At 44.9% G+C, this 18394-nt stretch overlaps 6 protein-coding genes across 6 annotated transcripts; 4 read left to right on the forward strand and 2 right to left on the reverse strand.

Annotated features, from left to right (window-relative positions):
* Positions 1 to 277: 277 nt before the first annotated feature.
* Positions 278 to 2684, forward strand: L199_006814 (uncharacterized protein; the record flags this gene model as incomplete). The annotated part of the gene is made up of 8 exons (XM_064892511.1): positions 278 to 464; positions 562 to 891; positions 984 to 1083; positions 1179 to 1489; positions 1614 to 1674; positions 1757 to 1828; positions 1905 to 2155; positions 2245 to 2684. 8 exons carry the CDS (start codon positions 278 to 280, stop codon positions 2682 to 2684), a joined length of 1752 nt encoding a protein of 583 aa, XP_064748583.1.
* A 612-nt stretch (positions 2685 to 3296) lies between these two features.
* Positions 3297 to 5004, forward strand: L199_006815 (uncharacterized protein; the record flags this gene model as incomplete). The annotated part of the gene is made up of 4 exons (XM_064892512.1): positions 3297 to 3332; positions 3411 to 4763; positions 4844 to 4856; positions 4928 to 5004. 4 exons carry the CDS (start codon positions 3297 to 3299, stop codon positions 5002 to 5004), a joined length of 1479 nt encoding a protein of 492 aa, XP_064748584.1.
* Positions 5005 to 5331: 327 nt separating this feature from the next.
* Positions 5332 to 7249, reverse strand: L199_006816 (uncharacterized protein; the record flags this gene model as incomplete). The annotated part of the gene is made up of 2 exons (XM_064892513.1): positions 5332 to 7064; positions 7168 to 7249. 2 exons carry the CDS (start codon positions 7247 to 7249, stop codon positions 5332 to 5334), a joined length of 1815 nt encoding a protein of 604 aa, XP_064748585.1.
* A 1368-nt stretch (positions 7250 to 8617) lies between these two features.
* L199_006817 (uncharacterized protein) lies at positions 8618 to 11252 on the reverse strand (the record flags this gene model as incomplete). Its single annotated transcript, XM_064892514.1, has 11 exons — positions 8618 to 8667; positions 8752 to 8894; positions 8960 to 8982; positions 9043 to 9671; positions 9727 to 9804; positions 9885 to 10062; positions 10154 to 10451; positions 10528 to 10678; positions 10774 to 10909; positions 11027 to 11098; positions 11166 to 11252. The coding sequence occupies 11 exons, from the start codon at positions 11250 to 11252 to the stop codon at positions 8618 to 8620; spliced, it is 1845 nt and encodes a 614-aa protein (XP_064748586.1).
* A 504-nt stretch (positions 11253 to 11756) lies between these two features.
* L199_006818 (uncharacterized protein) lies at positions 11757 to 13304 on the forward strand (the record flags this gene model as incomplete). Its single annotated transcript, XM_064892515.1, has 6 exons — positions 11757 to 11873; positions 11937 to 12282; positions 12369 to 12667; positions 12722 to 12781; positions 12844 to 13089; positions 13149 to 13304. 6 exons carry the CDS (start codon positions 11757 to 11759, stop codon positions 13302 to 13304), a joined length of 1224 nt encoding a protein of 407 aa, XP_064748587.1.
* A 270-nt stretch (positions 13305 to 13574) lies between these two features.
* L199_006819 (uncharacterized protein) lies at positions 13575 to 16048 on the forward strand (the record flags this gene model as incomplete). The annotated part of the gene is made up of 8 exons (XM_064892516.1): positions 13575 to 13734; positions 13819 to 14172; positions 14235 to 14340; positions 14432 to 14736; positions 14797 to 14857; positions 14937 to 15008; positions 15081 to 15337; positions 15408 to 16048. 8 exons carry the CDS (start codon positions 13575 to 13577, stop codon positions 16046 to 16048), a joined length of 1956 nt encoding a protein of 651 aa, XP_064748588.1.
* Between the last annotated feature and the right edge of the window lie 2346 nt (positions 16049 to 18394).

Below are 18394 nucleotides of genomic sequence, written 5' to 3' on the forward strand. Positions count from 1 at the left end.
TGCCAAATCACCCATGTCACTTTGGCAAGATGCCACAGCACACAGCAAAACACGAGGAAATACGTACTATCAGATATGATCGACGAGAAAAGAGGGAAACCGTCAAATATATATATATAAAGTGGGGTGGATCGATCATCGTTCCGTCTTCCCTCTTTGCTCTTACTTTCTTTTCTTATCATTACTATTGATCAACTATTCAAGGGCAACACGACTCACTCCTTTCTTATAATTTATTTACTGTCCTTCACCGACAACATAATAAAGATTGGTAAAGATGACTCCGCTGCTCTTAACTTACCTTACCCCACTGCTTTCCACCCTCGTCGCTATCTTCCACCCCTTCATGGACTTCGTTCAGGATCATCCAATCTTCAACGATTGGTTGAAATACCTCTCTGTAGGGGCTTTCCTCGAAATGTGTAGGGGGTGGATTCCAGTGTTGGTCAAGTGGATATCGCAAAGTGGGTGTCTCAATAGCCTTCGTTCCCTATTTTAACCAGGGAATGTGAAGTGTCGAACGCTAATCTGTGATCGTCGTATCGTCATATTGTACTACAGGTGTAGTGGCTACAGCAAGGATATCAGAAGATGACGAATCTTACGATTGGATTTACAACTACCTTTCTACGTTCAAAGCCGATAATCTCCAGGATGAGGAAGATGAAGAGAAATATTCTTTTCTTCGTACGGTCGTTAGATCACTTCCTTTTTCTAATAGGTCTACATTGATAGACGTGACTATCTCAACTAAGAAACCTCGGAATTGGAGATATTACTTGAAGGGACATTATGTGGAAGATTACCATGAGGCTAGAAATGGTCATTATGGAGATAATCAGGGAGATAGAAATCATAAGAAGGTGAGGGTCGATATGGTTCCTAGTATAGGTAAGTTTGTCCTACAGTTCTCATCCATCAAGAGAAATTAAGATAGATGATAATGCGGCGCATTTCATATCTCCTGGGTGATGTGAATGTAGGTGCATGGCAGAAGTTCAATTTCAAGGGAAAGACTATCAGAATAGGGATGGTGCAGGATGACGATGCATTGAGAGGAGGCAAAAAATGGATCATCATGAAGTGAGCTTCAACTTTTGATCCAGTTCAGCTCACGTCATCTCATCTTCCTCACATACTTACAGAAGATGAGCTAACGAGGTCATACTTATTTGTAGAGCATATTTCGCAACACCTCGAATGTTCACTTCACTCCTGACTGAATCGCATGATAGATTCAAAACTCTGACTGCGAACAAGACGTCTATCTTCACTCCTAATCTTAGCCATGGTGCGACTTGGCAACGAACGTCCTCGAGACCCAACCGACCATGGGAGAGTATCTTTCTTGATAGTAATATCAAAGATTGGATATTGAACGATTGTCAAGAGTTTCTCAAAGAGTCGGAATTCTACTTGAGAAGGGGTATTCCGTATAGAAGGGGTTATTTGTGCTTTGGGGTGGCTGGAAGTGGAAAAAGTAGTATGAGTGAGCATCGTTCCGACACCTAATTGATTTATGTATCCTTTCTCAGTGGTTGTCTGTCTCCATCTGACAGACGATCTACTCGGGAAAGTACAAGCCATCAAGCTAATCTCATTGGTATTGTTAGTCGGTGCTCTCGCTGCCGAACTCAATTTGGACATATACCTCGTTAATCTGGGCGGTAAGAGGTGAGTAAACCGTAGATATTCTGACTTAGCGTAGCGATCCTGTTTCTTGCCCTGATACATACTCACACTTCGCTTCATATAGTCTCGACGATGACAAGCTCCAAGAATTGTTACAAGCTTGTCCTGGCAAATGCCTCTTACTGATGGAAGACATGTGAGTATACAGTATCATCAAATTATCTCACCCGTACAGTATTTGCCACTGATGCAATAATTCCCTTTATCGATAGCGATTGCGCGTTCACCACCAAAAAACCTCAAGACGAAGAAGAGGTTTACCGACCGCAACATGCCAACTCCTCGGCTTTGGACAACGCGATCAAGAATGGGCAGTTGCCCAAATCTGCCAGACAGTCAAAAGAAGGTATCACCCTCTCAGGCCTTCTGAACGCCCTGGACGGTGTAGCTTCAGGTGAAGGTAGATTATTGTTCTGCACGACTAATTGGAAAGATAGAATTGATCCGGCTTTGTCCAGACCAGGTATGTGACTTCTCTATGACGACTCACCGTATCCAGTGGTATTGGCAGGGCAGTGTGAGCTGATGGTATAGTCCCGTATGGTGCGCTAGGCCGATGTGACATTTGGATAGAGTTCAAACACGCTACCAAATCCCAAGCTAAATCGTTATTCGAATACTTTTATCGATCCGACCCCGAATCAAAAGACACTGATAACGAAGATGAGAAACCGACGATGAATATCGCATCCCTCGCCGAAGAATTTTCGTCCCATATACCAGGTGATGTAATCTCCGTATCGGCGTTACAAGGGTATTTGATGAGGTATAAGAGACAACCTGAATTGGCTGTTCAGAGCGTACGATCATGGGTTGAAAATGGTTGTGGACAAGGTCCGACTCCGTTGTTACATGATGGGAAAGTTGATCTCAGGGTTATTGGTAATACCGTGGAAACTGATACAGAGAAAGTCGAGGTGAAAGTAAACAGAGTCAAAGTGAACGGTCATATGGAGGAGGAGAAAGGTGGAGAGTTGGTCCATGGACCTTGAGATTATGGGATATGCAGAATTATAACAATGGACATCTATCATCATAGATGAAGTTTGCAATCCTCGCATCCTTGATAGATTGAATAGCTGATCGCCCATGAGATGTTGCCTTCGCCGAGTTGTTTCGTGCGATCCCGCCATGATCGGATATCCTTTCAGTAGATTCCAGACTTCAGCGTAGTCAAAGTAAAAGAGGGGAAGCTTCCATCTGCTTCGCTGCTCCCTTGTTGCGCATAAAAGCCTGCTTACGTCTCAGATCGCAAAATCAACATCTCCCACGAATACATATATCGTGTGCAGATTACATCCGAAAACACAGAGAGCTGTTCTTGCATCCTGCTTGTTCGATTCATTCCAAGGCACTCCTTCTTCTACCACATATCTCACTAAACGTTTACTTACGGATCTACGTTATACTTGATGCTTAAGGATACCCGAAATCAGCCTGAAGAGACGGTACGTATCCGTGACTTGAGTTCAGTGAACCTATGGACAGGCATTCACGTCGAGTCGAAGATCATCCAAGATCAAAAAGAAAATCCATCTCACGATAATGCAAAAGGATGGAGCCTGAAGTCATACTTGGTAGATGGGAATACCGACCAGCCATTAATGCTAGATGGCATATCATTTCCTACTGACAATGACGTGGGTAGTGCACAGGAATCGAAATCACTTGATACCCTACCTTAAAAACTATTCAATTGGTCCAAATCTACGTCTCAGTCTGGGTCTGACAGATATAATTCGATCGGCGATCAAGTTGACAAGGATATCTTACCGATCGATGAACTCATCAGTGAAGTCCCCAGATACTTATCGTTAACCCAAGAATCAATGTCTCAAACCGGTCCAAAAAGGGAATCATTGACGTACGACAATCACCTAAGCCTAAGCAGCGAAAAAAAAGTAACGGATGAGAATGATTTTTGGAAATTTACATATACCCAGTCTGCTTTATTTAGATATACAAAAGATCTATTTAATGATCCTTGGAATTTGAAGAGATTGCAGGATAAAACTTTCAATAGTCAGAAGATTAGATTTGACCAGTTGATGAATAGCCAAGAGGATAGGGGATTGAGGGGAATAATGAAAATTTGGAAAAGAGGTGTAGAAATTGATTATGAATTGAGATGTCATCGATCGACTCTAGAATCACACAGGAAATTCGTAAGTCTTTTACCGACGGGAACGGATAGAGAAGAAAAGTATAAGCTAGAGAAGAGTGAGAGGATGATCAGAGAGAAATCTAAACAAATTAGAGGATTGGAAGATACGGTGATTAATACCAGAAAACGGGTTGAGAGAGATTTAAAGAAGGTTGGAAAGGAGAGGGATACGGAGTGGAGTTGGCCTGAGGATATAGATGATTGGAGAGATATGCTAGGTCAGTTGAAGAGAGAGGAACTTACTAAGCGAAATGGTCCCGTGTTGACAAGTGCATGCGAAGGAGCGAATGACATTGTGATCGACAAAGGAGAAGAGAAGACGATGGTCAATGCGATATCAGAAGGAAATACCACTGCACTGTCCTCTGGTCTGGATGAAGCTCGTGATAATGGTCTTGATACCAATGATGGAAATACAGAAGCTCATACCCCTCTGGTTCATGGTGGAACAACCCCTCGACCTCAAGCGAGTACCAGGAACGACATGACTGGATGGGATTCCGCAAAAGGAGGATGGAAGAAGCCCTGGGAAGACACAAAATGTGCCACATTGATATCCGAGTCTGCAACCGCAGCGGACAACTCGGATAACCAAGGGTTCACCACGGTGAGCAATAGAAAGAAGAAACAGAAGAAGAAGAAAAGCAGTAACAACAGTGAACAGATACAGCTTTGCCCACCCGATCCTATGGTAGGTAGGAGTAATGACCTTTCATATCATATTAAATCCGGTAAATCAATTAGGAGTCGTAAAAACCGAACTTCCACTGCAAGTATGCCACTTACGCAACCTACCTCAACCGCGCTCGAAGAGTACACGGAGATGAATACAAGTGATGATAAGCCAAAAGACCTTGATGACTTGGTAGAGATTGCTCATGATCAATCCGATGAAGATACCACATCAGTAAGTTCAGTACTGTACATGACACCTATGCCATCGCAAATGCGAACTACTAACTATCGTTGGTGTGTATTGTACAACAGTCCGATCATGCTGGTACGTTCACACCAAGTGATATCACCGAAGTGCCAGAGCCGAAACCATATTACCCGATCACAAACGGACAGATTTACGTGCCGTTGAGCTCATATGGAAGCCTGGCGTCGAAGAGCAAGCCACTGAATCCGAAGGCGGTGGTGTTTGAGCCTCGGGAATAGCTGGTGTTCAGCGATGTGACAGGTCGGGTGTAGGTTTGCGTGGTAGTGTAACGTGTCGAGTGACTCCGAATGCAGACTTCTAGTATAGGATACACAGCATCATAAAGACGCTGCGTTTGGTCATCATTCATCTTTCAGACACGCTGGCTCAATCAAGGCTGATAGACTAACGTACTTATGCTCTCACCATCTGGATACTGCCTGGATGCAAAGTGATCATTATATTAAATTCATTAAACATGTTTACGAGATATCTATGAAGGAGAAATACTTTGCTGGCTGTATGAGACGCAAAATAGTATAAACAGCAATCCTTAGCTGAAATGAGGGGTATTGAGGAGGATACCCATCAAACAACCACCTAATGTACCAGCAATAGGGATAGTCAAGATCCAAGCCAATAGCAATAAGCCTACTCGTTGCCAGTTGACTGCTCTCCAAGTACCGTTACACAATCCCACACCGACGGTAGCACCAGTGATACACATCGAGGTAGATACGGGAAGGGAGTATTGAGAGAAGATGAGCACAGTGAGAGCAGCACCCATCTCCATCGAACATCCTCTGGAGGGAGAGTGGTAGGTGATCTTATTACCCATAACCTTCATGATGTTGTAACCGTAAGTGATGAGACCGATCGAGATCATACCGGAAAGAACAGCGAGTTGCCAAACTGGTACGGGAAGTTTCGACCCGGCGGCATCCCCAGTGTTCCAAGCGGAGTAGATGACGGCCCATGGACCGACAGAGTTACCGATATCGTTGGCACCATGTGCGAAAGAGGCAGTACAAGCAGTGAGAACTTGGATGAAAGAGTAGGTGTGTTCCACTTCGTTGGGGTATTTAGGAGCGTGAGCGTATACGGCAGCCATTCGTTCACCTTCTGGAGTACCATGGACACCTGATTGAGCAGCGTGAATATCGTAATTAACACCGTACAATGCACCACAAACAATCATAGCTGGGATTCGCTTAGCAAGGATCTTCATGTTCTTCACTTCGTAGATTTGACCGGCTCCCATGGGGTTTTCATGGAGAGTTCGCATAGCCCATCCGAGGGGTCCTCGGTGTTCTCTGAGTCTGGCGTGGAACCGAGCTTCGGATTGAGCCATGAGTTCCTTGTATGAAGGTTGTTGAGATTCACTTGAAGTTTGATCGCCGCCTTTGTTAAGGGTAAATGGGGTAGCAGGGGTCATAGCTGGAGATCCAATGTCTACTTTGGTTTCAGGATTTTCATAGTTTCTCTTCTCTTCCTCCTCATCTTCTTGAACAACGGCATAGTTGGGTACCACGGCTTTGTCAGCATCGGGAGGAGCAGGTCGTGAGAAGAGAGCTGGACCAAGGAAGACGTGGTACCATCTCAAAGTGTAGTCCTTCTTGATGACCTTGGCGTGAACAAAGGGGACGAAGAAAAGGGCGGAGAGTAGGCAGACACCAAAACCTGTACCCAAAGTGACGGAAACGATATACCACTTGGGTTTCTTGGCGAGACCGAGAGATGGAGATCCCTTGTAGACGATGGAGAGGGTACAGATGGTAGCGGCGACGAGGAAGAAGAATGGTGAACTCCATACAGCCCATCGGACGGGATTTCGTCGGACGTGTACGACCAGTTTGATAAGCATGAAGATGATGGCACCGAATGCGGCTGAAATAGCAGGAGCCATACCGAGACCAGCGAAGATTGCTCCTAAACCTTTACCGCCATTCCAACCCCATTGTACTTTAGATGCACCGACGGTGGCAACGCCAACACCAGCAACGGCAGACACGAGAGAGTAGGTGGAAGAGACGTGGGCGGAGTGTCGTGTGCACCACATGACCCATGATGAGGCGGCGGCGAGCGCACAGGTGAAGGCTAGTAATTGTACACCGGCATCACCTCTGAAAGCGGAGTTGGGGATGATACCATTTTTGATGGTATCCGCAGTTCTGGCACCGACAGCGATAGCACCGACCATTTCGAAAATCGTACCGAGAATCATTGCTTGTCGGTATGAGACGGAACGGGAGGATACAGAGGTGGCCCATGAGTTCGCTACATCGTCTGCTCACACGACCACACAGTCAGTCAGCTGATCCGCATACTGTGGGCGAGACAAGGGTGGAAAGGCTAGAAGGAGGCGGAAGAAAGCGATCCTCCTACTCACTTGCACCATTGTTGTATGCGTCAAGCATAGCAAACAATGTACCAATGGCGAAGATGTAATCATACTGCTGTAATCTTGGCATCTTGAAGAAATGTCAACGCGTTAAGCTTACTGGTTGCAGTTGTCGAGAGGAAGACTTGTCCTCTTTTCTTGCTCCAAGACTTGGCTGATGGACTAAGTGTCTGATTTTATTTTGCCTTTAGACAGATGTGGGAAACAAACGTTTTCTAGAGTTGTCAATGCGCCAACTCTGGCTATATATATTGATGAAAAGTCGCACTCGATTTTTCTTTTCTTTTCGCTTATAGAGAAGAATCCGTTTATTTCGTCTTTTACTTCCACTTCCATCTAACGAAACCACTCCACTATCCTGAGCTGGTACACTCAACTAAATCACTTTCCAAACTTCGAGCAATCCGCCTGCGACCTCTGGTTCATCGCCGCCATCTCGCTCAAGAATAGGGAAATCCATACGATCCTGTAGCACGTTTGATGATTTGGGTGGTAAAAGTATGTCTTGGCATTCAGGGTGGACAGCGGTAGATACCTATATTTTCGGTGTCTCTATGAGCATGTACTTCTGTCTTGTGAGCGGGATTACCATGATAACAAGGGAAACCCATCAAGATTAACACACGTTCGTGGTTTTTCCATCGCGCCAAGACAATGCGAAATGCGGGGTTCGATCGAAGATCCCTTTAAAACCGTGCCTGAACAGCTGTCACCAAACGAAATGTTATCGCACGTTCGTGGATCTGATTTCGGTACTGGTTGATGATCCTCGCTAGCCATGCATCGATCATGTGCATGTCACCAACCAACCATCAGACAAAAGCATACTTGGTCGCGTGCGTGTTGATGTCGATCCGGGAGAGTGTTCCTCAGACTATCAAAACCTCACCACGAACTGCAATTTGAAGAGGCTGCTACCAGATTACGACAGGTTGGCTAGAGCGCTAGCGCACGGTGATGATCGCACGTTTTATGGTTCCCATGTCGAATCCTTTCTCGCTCCAATCTATACAGGAGAGTTAGATAGAGCGACTGCACAAGTTATCTGCTAATTGATGAGAGAACAACGATGTCTTGGCATAATCTATTCTGGGCCAACCCATCCTGCATTGTGCCCGAACGTTGAAATAAAATGATAACAGATCAAGTGGATCCATGCGGTGGAAGGAACGTTCTCATGCTGCAAAGCTTCCAACGTGTTTGACTATCCTTCCAATCTTCTTCGCTTCCGGCTAGAAAGATTGAGCAACGATTGATACCAGTCTGTAAAGTCAAAGCTTCCTGTTTGATGCTCCACAGGTGGGTGTTAGCTTCCCAGACGTTGATGGAAAAACAGCGACACACAGCTAGGCAGCGTATACCCAAAAATTGCGGTAGGGATACTGAATACATCATTCGTGAGTAGATCTATGTACAGTGTAATTCTCTCATAAGGTCATCAAACATCCACCGTAACACGTTGGAACCATTCCGCGGTCCAGCCATTTACTGGTACATCAGCACAATACCAAGTCGGAAACAGTGATAGGAGGTCTAATGGAGGTGAAAAATAGAGATAATGATGCGACTCACATCTCTCCTTCAGGCCTTGCCCGAATGCTCGACACCTGATCGCACCGATACTGTTGCCCGGATGAGGACGATGTTCCAGGAAGGGTTGACCGGCGTTATTGGGAGGTACGAATCTTACGATAGAACCTCCGACTTCGTCAACTCTGGTTGTAGAGTCAATTAGCAGTGGTCGTTCATCAGTGCTTTCAGATATCTGGTCGGAGCTTACCTGAAACCAGTACGTTTCATCAACTAATCATTTGCATCAGCTTAAAGTCCGTCTTGAAGATGACTGACTGACTGTACACTCACTTTACATATATCGTCCCACTTGACTTGTCCTTGGCCTTCATGGTCGGTAGCTTTACTGAAGAGCTTGCATACCAACTTCATCTGCTTGTTATTAACCTGAAACCTCACTGAGTTTTCGCACGGATCGGGTTGGATTTGTAATCTTGATATCGCAACTTGTGCGTCAATGATCTCGTCAGTAACATTGGCGAATCCACGAGTCTTCTTCTTATCTTCTGATGTGACTGCCTCCGTCTTGAGGAAGGTGTGACCTGAAGTGGATAGAGGCATATCCGTCACGGGAAAAGAGGTATCTCGAATTACTATCTCTCGTACCCAATGAGGCTTGGGTTTTTTTAAAGCCGGCTCCAATCGAAGTAGCTTGCTGACTGTTTGACGAGAAAGTCGGAGCGAGAGATTATCGTAATCCTTCCATAGATTATTGACTAAATGCGGCGTTATATGTTTTTCCACTTCGATCCGGCGAATAGTTGGGATATCGGCCTCTTCGAAGATCGTATAACATTTCGTGCTCTCGTCGATCAGCCTATGGTATCTCTCAGTAAAGGTAGAGGAGGGTGGTATATGATCCTCGCTGTGGAAGAATGCCAATATTGAGTCGAATATGTCAAAGGACATCGTCAATGAGCCTGAACGAAACGATCAGTACACTTAGGTTACCTCCTCTCTATGGATCTGACTTACCTATGGTCTGTTGTGTGTAAGCCGAGATCTGATTTAATATCAGAGGATCCATTTTGATAGCTTGCTCGTATTCCAGCACTACATCCAATCGTCAATTAATAATCTCACAAATCGGGGATAGGTAAAAACATGTATATGATGGTCAAGGAAGCACCTACAAAAGTGCGAAAAATGCTTTCCCGCGTTCTTACTTGTCAAACCCGGCATCTTGCTGAGTCCAGCGAGCATGTAATCGAGATGAGAAACCATTTTGAGGTCTTGGTAGTCCATATTGAGCTTGAAGTTGCTAAACCCTTCCATCATGCCTTTCAATCTTCCCGCAAAGCTGTCCCAAGCCTGCATATGAACAATGATTGATTTAGCAAGAGTACTGGACAAGCTAGAGATATGTAGTCTCACGGACTCGATCCTAGAGGGACAGACATACATTGGTAGTAACAGTAAATTCGGATCCTCTACCTAATGCGAATGCCGTTTGGAAGGCAACCTGCTGCCTGGCGATATGTATGGTGAGGGTAATCATCACATCTCGATAAGCATCTTTGATCCGTCCCTCCGATTTCACTTGTTGACATGCGTTGCGACAGATGTTGGAAAGTCCCATTCGCTTGAGGTCCTTCAGAACCTCATTCAGGTTGCGCCAGGATAGAAATTCGTCATGACGCCAAGCATTCACTTTACCTAAAACGTGAATCTGATTTGGTGGATCCTCTCCAGCGCCGAAGCTGTCATCGTTCACTCAGTCAATGGAGAACCCAATGAGATTTGATTTTTGATGGTGGTTTGTTGACTCACTCTCACACACAGAGCTCGTTGCAGTGATCTGCAAAATAGGCAGGATCATCACGCCATCTTCTCAGAGTTGTTGCAGCGTAATTCATATTGGTTTCTACCAGTTCTTGAATTTCCGTCAAAGTCTGAATCGGCAGTCGAGCACCGGCGTACATTGCAGCTAGATATCAGTTCTACCAGATGAGCCATTGAAACCAGTTGAGCTGGAGGAAAGGCATATGCATCGTGGGTGTATCAGAACTGTACTGAACATACCTTGTCTCCAAGCTACCCAGGTGTAACCATAGGAAAAGGTCTCTCTGCTTGGTCTAGGCAGATTTTGATTGGGAGGACAACGCATCCCCAATTTTGAGTAAGATCGCAAGACACCAGTCAGTTGTGCCCCTTCTGACTAACGAAAGCAATAGTACAGTATGCAGCTCACATCGTAGTCGAATCGATCAAAGAGTTCCTCATCTATCTTTCGGTCTTTTTCCTCCCTGCTCAAATCTCTATCTGCTTCAATCACCTCTATCTCTGCTCGTATCTTGGCCCTATTGGTGTTTCCAGACTGGTCCCTGGTAGCTAGCCAGTCAATGTACTACTCCGAAAAAGGAAGAAGCAATATGAGTTAGCTAATATCTCTTCCTTCCAGAGAACTCACTTACAGCCGGCGATTGGTAAGTCTGCCAATCTTTCAACGGTAGAAACAATTCGGTATAATTGATAGGTCGTGGTTCTTTGGTCTTCGTCATTTTGTACGGAGCCATTGAACATTCTTGACTTGTAGTGTGGAAGATGAGAAGAAAGGAAAGACGAGGAAATGTATTGACATGAGGATGGACTTTCCTTATATGAATCTGGTAGACACTCGTGATCGTGATGGTGACTAGCAGCAGTAGCAACAGGATATATACGCGTTTGTCCGTGCACCGAATCATGAGCACGAAGATCCCTGAGAGTGAGCGCGACATCGGTCTTTCGAAAAAGCTGTAAAACATATCTGTTATACAAAGACACTAAGGAATAGGCTTGTCATGATCACATTTCAGTATCATTCATACAACCGCAAGTGTAAGAAGTCATAGATGATCTTCCCCTGCCACTGAGCAAGTTGGGTTGTGCTTTTGACATGATCTCCTGAATGATCGTATTTTCCGCCGGAACCAAAGTTGCAGCAATTTCTGTTTTACCGTTGTCAAGTCAAGATATCTCAGAATCGTCTCATATCCATCGCCAATTCCTTCAGATTGCTCTACATGGCTAACTGGACTGGCATCTCTGCCAAACAGCAAGATGAAATCGATCGACTAGCGACTGATATCCCTACAAGGGAGATACCGACCTATGACGACTTATCCTACGATGATTTCCTAGTAAGTTTTGCATTGCCTTACTTTCTACATGTGGCCTCCTGCTAAACAACATGATGTTGACAGAATCATCATCTCATCCACAATAAACCTTTCTTGCTCTCACCACTCGCTACATCGAAATGGTCATCTTCCGCCAAGTTCCGAATCTCATCCGCCGACGAAACAGTATCTTTACCAAACTTATCTGCACTCAGACCGTACGCCCATCACATCGTGCCAGTTGCCAATACCCTTCAACAGCAATTCTCAGAATTCGAAAGGACCGAAAGGCCTCTTGGTGAGGTACTGGACCTGTGGGAAGAGGGCAAGGGAAGGGGACTGTATGTAAAAGATTGGCATTTGATGGCTGAGATAGAAAGTGAGGGAAGAAGTGTGAATGAGGTTTATGAAGTACCGGATTGTCTTAGAGGTATGTCCTTCTTCTCTGCCTATATTTGTGCATATGTTATAAGAATGTCTAATCCAAATGATCTGGTTGATGACAATGTATCATAGATGACTGGCTCAATCCATCCTACACACCTGATTCTCGCCATCACAAAGGAAGGACTAATAGTTCATCCGCTTCCACATCGGATTTCAGATTCACCTACCTCGGTCCTCCTCTCACTTATACACCGCTCCACAGAGATGTCTATGGATCCTACTCCTGGTCAGCTAATGTAGTTGGTAGGAAAGTATGGTGGTTGTTCCCTCCTGATCGACTAGATGGGGTGAAAGATCAGCATGGAGAACTGGTTTTTGACGTGAGGGATTTGGAAGATGAAGGTCGGGCGATCAAGATACTTCAGCAGGTGAATCTGCATGACTCGTGGCTGAGTTTTGTGCTAACACTGTATAATACATAGGAAGGGGAGATCATATTTGTACCTAGTGGATGGCATCATCAAGTGGTCAATCTTGATTTTGTGAGTTGCAACTCCCCCTTCTTTTCTGACCCAGTCCACGTACTGATCTGGCGAATGACCAGTGTATATCAATCAATCACAATTTCTTCTCATCACCTACTCTTCCAAGGATATACGATACTCTACGCGCATCTCAAGAAAGGGTAGAAGAGTCAATCTCAGATGTGAAGGATATGATCATACAGAGATTAGGGTCAGGAGGAGATGCATGGGAGAAAGAGTGGGTCGAGGAAGTCCAATCGCTCTTAGAGAGAGATGCAGGATGGAACTGGAAGGGATTCTGGCAGACCGTAGCCAAGAACATCACCGTGAGTGTTGTTCCTTTCTCTCGTATTTGTATGTCTGAACAAGCTGAGACTCGTCACAGTCTCCACCTGCACCCTTTCACCTATCTCCGCCTGTTCAATTGAGAGATGAGTGGATACGACACGCCATTGAGCGATTCAAACTCCGAAGGGAATGGGTTTTACAGGATGATATCCGCATGACCATCGAGGAAATACAAGAATCAATCGGGATATGAATTGGTACTCGGTGATTCGGCTGATGCTGTGTTGTTGAAGACGGTCTGTGCATCCCAAAAGACCCCCTCCGGAGATTAAAGATGACACTCGGATCCGGCACATCGTCATGCAAGGTCGTGGTTGACTCACCCACCGTCATGTCACCTCTCCATTTTACACATTAACCATCAATCATCGATCGTTCTTTCTCTTCATTCCACTCCTATCATACATACCTGTACACCACAATACATCTGAACAACCCACCTCTCACCACAAGATCTATCAAGATGAACATCGTCGCTCTCATCTGGCATTTCTTCATCAGCTTCTTCGAAAGTCTTCAAGCTAATCCAATGGTACTGGACGGAATGAGAGTATTGTTAGCGGGCACATTCTTTGAGTTCAGTAGGAGGACTGCTACATCCGTATGGAGTACTTTCGCCGATAGTAAGTCTGCTGTTGCATCATTTCTGGAATCCGCTGTATCATCAGACATGCGGACTTAAATTGATACGGTCTTCAATCGGACAGGCTTTTTCATCACCGCCACCATATCATACCATGACGAAGCGTACGATTGGGTATCTCAATACCTGGAAACACACGCACCTATCATGCTTCCCTCCACGTCATCTCAACCACAACACTTCGATCCTGCTCGCTACACCATCAAGACCAACTTGATGGAAGCGGTTTATCCTACTGGCAGAGCTGCTCCGAGACATATACATCTCGCTGCTAAACGACCTAGAAATAATCGAGGGAATGGTCAAGCTCGCCGCTTGCGACGCATGCACCGAGATATGTATGATTCAGAGTCGGATGATTATGAGAGCGATGAAGATGAGGAGAAAGATGCGGTGTTGCATGTTGAACCTTCCAGCAGTGAGTTATTTTCATCCTTTCATAGCTTTCTGCAGTATGTTTAATCATTTGCATGCCTGTAGCTATCAGCCAATACATGCAATTCCAAAATAAAACTATTCAATTTCAGATCAAGAATGATGGATTATCGTCGTTCGCCATTAATCAGAGAAAATGGCTCATCATGTCGTAAGTACTCTCGTTATATGACAACATCCTTCGACTCTTTTCCCAGTCTCGATGGTAGGTCACTGACTTCGACACTCCCTGGCCATCACAGCACCTTCCTAGGCACCCATGACATCTTCACTTCCCTCATCCAGACCGCTCGGAAGGAATACCTTGCTCAACTCCCCAAACGTGCTATATCAATATACTCACCCGAACATGGCTCGTGGTATAAGAAATCGACTAGAACAATGAGACCATGGGATTCAATCATCTTACCTGATGGAGTCAAGGAATGGTTATTGGCAGATGCGACTGAGTTCTTGGCTGAGAGGGATTTCTATGAGGAAAGAGGTGTACCGCATAGACGTGGTTATTTGCTATATGGTGAACCGGGCAGTGGAAAAAGTAGCTTGAGTGAGTTGGCCTAAAATCATATCACAAGAGGAATGATGGACTGATTGAGCTGGTATACAGTCAGTGCTCTTGCTGCTCAGCTGAGGTTGGATATCTACATTGTAAACATTGGTGGTCGATAGTGAGTGGCAACGGAACGGCTATATGTTTCTATTGAAGCTCAACATGGGCAACAGCTGATGCAACTTGGGTTCATATAGCTTGGACGATGATACCCTCAGTAGTCTTATGCAGGATTGCCCCAGTCGATGTATATTACTAATGGAGGATATGTGAGTACTGATCGTTCCATCTTCATACATTGACGATGTAGTCTAGGCTTCACTCGCTGACTGTGCTTCCAGTGATTGTGCCTTTGAAAAACGAAAGTTATCCCGTAGCAAGAGACGAACCACACCGCAACAAGGTGAACACAACCCCAACACAGAGCAGAAAGAAGAAGATAACGATGATCCAGGAATGTTCCCACCTAATAGCGGAGCTACTATCACTTTATCCGGTCTGTTGAATGCTCTAGATGGTGTAGCCAGTTCAGAAGGAAGGTTATTATTCTGTACTACCAATTGGAAAGACAAGATTGATCCTGCTTTGTGTAGGCCTGGTGAGTCGGCTTATCCCTTGACTCTGCATATGAGACCAAACTCGAAACAGCTGCTGATTCCCCTTGACAGGTCGATGTGACGTGTGGATCGAATTCAAGCATGCCACTCAAGAACAAGCTCGTAATCTTTTCGTTCACTTCTTCCGAGCTCGGGTCCAATATGATCCTCGCAACTCGGTCCCTACCACCAACAACTCGAGTCTCAACGCTGAGAAACCCTTCCATTCAACTACTTCTCGTGTAGATGATGGCGAAGATCTTTCCGCCTTGAGTAAGAAGTTCGCAGCGGCGATTCCCGAAGGCACAGTATCAGTCTCGGCTTTACAAGGGTATCTGGTACGGTACAAAAGGGATTCTCATGCTGCTGCTGAGCGGGTGGGCAAGTGGGTGGAAGGAGGTTTTGGACAGGGTCCGACGATGTTTATCAAAGATGGGAAAGTTCAGGAGAGGGAGGTGGATGAAATTGTAGAGGCAGGGGATGAGAGTGGGTTTTCGGATGAAACCAAGGATGAGAATGGTGATATGAATGGTAGGCCAAATGGACATGTGAATGGTGGAGATAGCGGAAATAGCATATTCGATGGTGGTATGGACAAGAGACTTGGAGGTATGCCAAAGGGATGGGGTAATGGTAATTCAACTGCAATAGCCCAGGGGAATATACTGAGAAGAGCTAGAACCCATTTTAGGACTTTGAGTAGAGGTCGATAGATTAGGTTACGATTTTGATATACGGTTCGATTGTATACACATAACGTACTTCATGATCTTATGTATCTTATCAATTGTTCAGATGTGTTGATTCAATAAAAGTTTTGATGTACGGCATCTTGCATGTTTGACTCGGGTCGTGATCGGTCTTCATATTCCGAGAAGCAAAGAAATAGGTCGCGTAGCTTGAAGGTATACGATACGTATTTTAACAGATTAGCATTGCCCATCACAGTCACCCCATACTGTACCGATCGTTAGGGGGAAAATCAGGTTGTCGGCCGGACGCGCGATCAATTTTCCGCAGGATATCTACAGGTAGATATTTTTGATAACCTTATTTATATCTGGGTACTTTACCTTGCCTAGTTGAGAGTACGAGTTCTTTCCATGATGTCTATACTGGTGACTATCAAGGAAATTATCGTCTGATGTTAATCTGATATCCGAGTGAGCAGTTTTTTAGGAAATGGGAAATGGAAAATACCTTTAATCCTGTTTCAACGATCGTGTTGCTAGATTTCAAATTGGATTGTTTTGTTCGTACTGTCATACACTGTAGTTGCATGTGTGGTATCTCGATCACCTAGCGTAATGGTTGGACATGAGGGTATCATCTGTTCTTAACGTATACACAAGCCTTGTCTCGATACCGGCTATCATAAAGAGACTGGTGATCAGACCTTTCAGTCGCCTAGAAAAGTTTCACTTTTTCGTTACGTGCTTTGTCCTCCAAAAGTTGGTTGATTCCCATCGTCCATGTGTAGTCACGGAGGAAGAAGGTCTCGTAGCTAAGTACGATTGGGGATGTAGCAGGGGCGCTCTGAGTTCATAGCCTTTGTCCTTTCCTTTGATAGGCTTAAAAGAGGGACGTGCGATCAAACCTTTCTCCATTCTCGAACGTTTCTTCTTGTGGAGTGACGTTGGAACAAATCCATGCATTGGCTTACAGCTGGTCCCGTATTGTGGATTTGATCAGATTCTCTATCAAAGGAAAGCAGAGCATGTATTCACGTGTGTATTGATGTGATCACGGTTGAAGTGATGATGTCAATTTCAAATGGTTCATACACTCACACACATGCATTCGTGACAAATCATCACATGGATAACGTGGTCCTCACTCTGATGGATTGTATCGCGTAGCTTAACAGCAAACCTGCCCGTATACAGGATGACAAGCCAAGAAAGTGTAAAAATTGTCCCCGATCTGAAGAAGATGAGGGGCGCGCGATCAAGCCTCTTGTTGCATTCTATCTTTTTTAAAGTTTTGATAGATCGACAAAGTACGGTATATAACGCGTTAAATGTATATAGCATGTAGATGATTGTCGATCACCTAGCATAAACGTCACCATGCACTAAAGTCGTAATCATTAGGTAGCCTAATGTCCAATTGGCTTAAAATAGGACGCGTGATCGATCCTGTTTTTCGAAGTCTGTGCTTTTCCTCTTGCTTTTGCTTTTGCTTTTCCCCATGCGTGTATTGCTTGCCAGTATCTCATGGAAATCTAGGAGTCTTCTTCCTTCGCTTGATAGAGTGAGAGAACGCTTTGACCCGTTTTTCTGTGAATTTTGCGGTTCAATACCACAGTACCGATATTTCACAGTCGAGGATCACACCTTCCTTTCGATCCACCTCGGTTACAATTTAGACCACTACAGATATCCTTTGGATGGACCTGCACCCTTCTTCAAGAGAATTCCACGAGGTGTACAGCAACCTCTCGGCGGATGAGTCAACTCATGTCAACTTTTGACAAGTTGATTGGGTTGATGACCACTGACGGAGCCGGATGGGAGATCAGGGGAATGAGAGAACACAAGAAGAAAACATGTTGTACTGGTGTTATGTCGATGTACTGTATATGATTGAGCCATTTTATAACAAAGTATGTCAATACGTTCCTTCATACAATCTTATCCTACCATCCCACAAAACTCGATTCACTCTCTACAAGATGATCTGAATGCTTTATAGCATATACAACTTCTTTCATAACCTTATTCAGACCGATCCAGCCATATGGGAAGCTCTCAAGGTAGTATGAGGGGTGCATTCTTCGAGGCGTCTAGGAAGGGGTGGAAGTATCTTGCGGAATTGATTACTGATAGTCAGTCAATATTCAAAATCTCCTACATTTTCAAAAAACTCCTGTAGAATCCGCATCCTTCAATAGCATACTGATGTCTGATTACAAGCTCCAGATGTTACTCTCAAAGCTCGTATAGATGATAGCGACGAGGCATCGGACGTGCTGATTTGATCGTGGGTTGAGATAGGTCAATGTGATGCCTGGATCGAATTCATCAATGCGACTAAAGAACGAATCAAGAACCACCTCT

Source organism: Kwoniella botswanensis, chromosome 1, assembly GCF_036426115.1.
Source record: "Kwoniella botswanensis chromosome 1, complete sequence".
NCBI classification, from domain to species: Eukaryota; Fungi; Basidiomycota; class Tremellomycetes; order Tremellales; family Cryptococcaceae; genus Kwoniella; species Kwoniella botswanensis.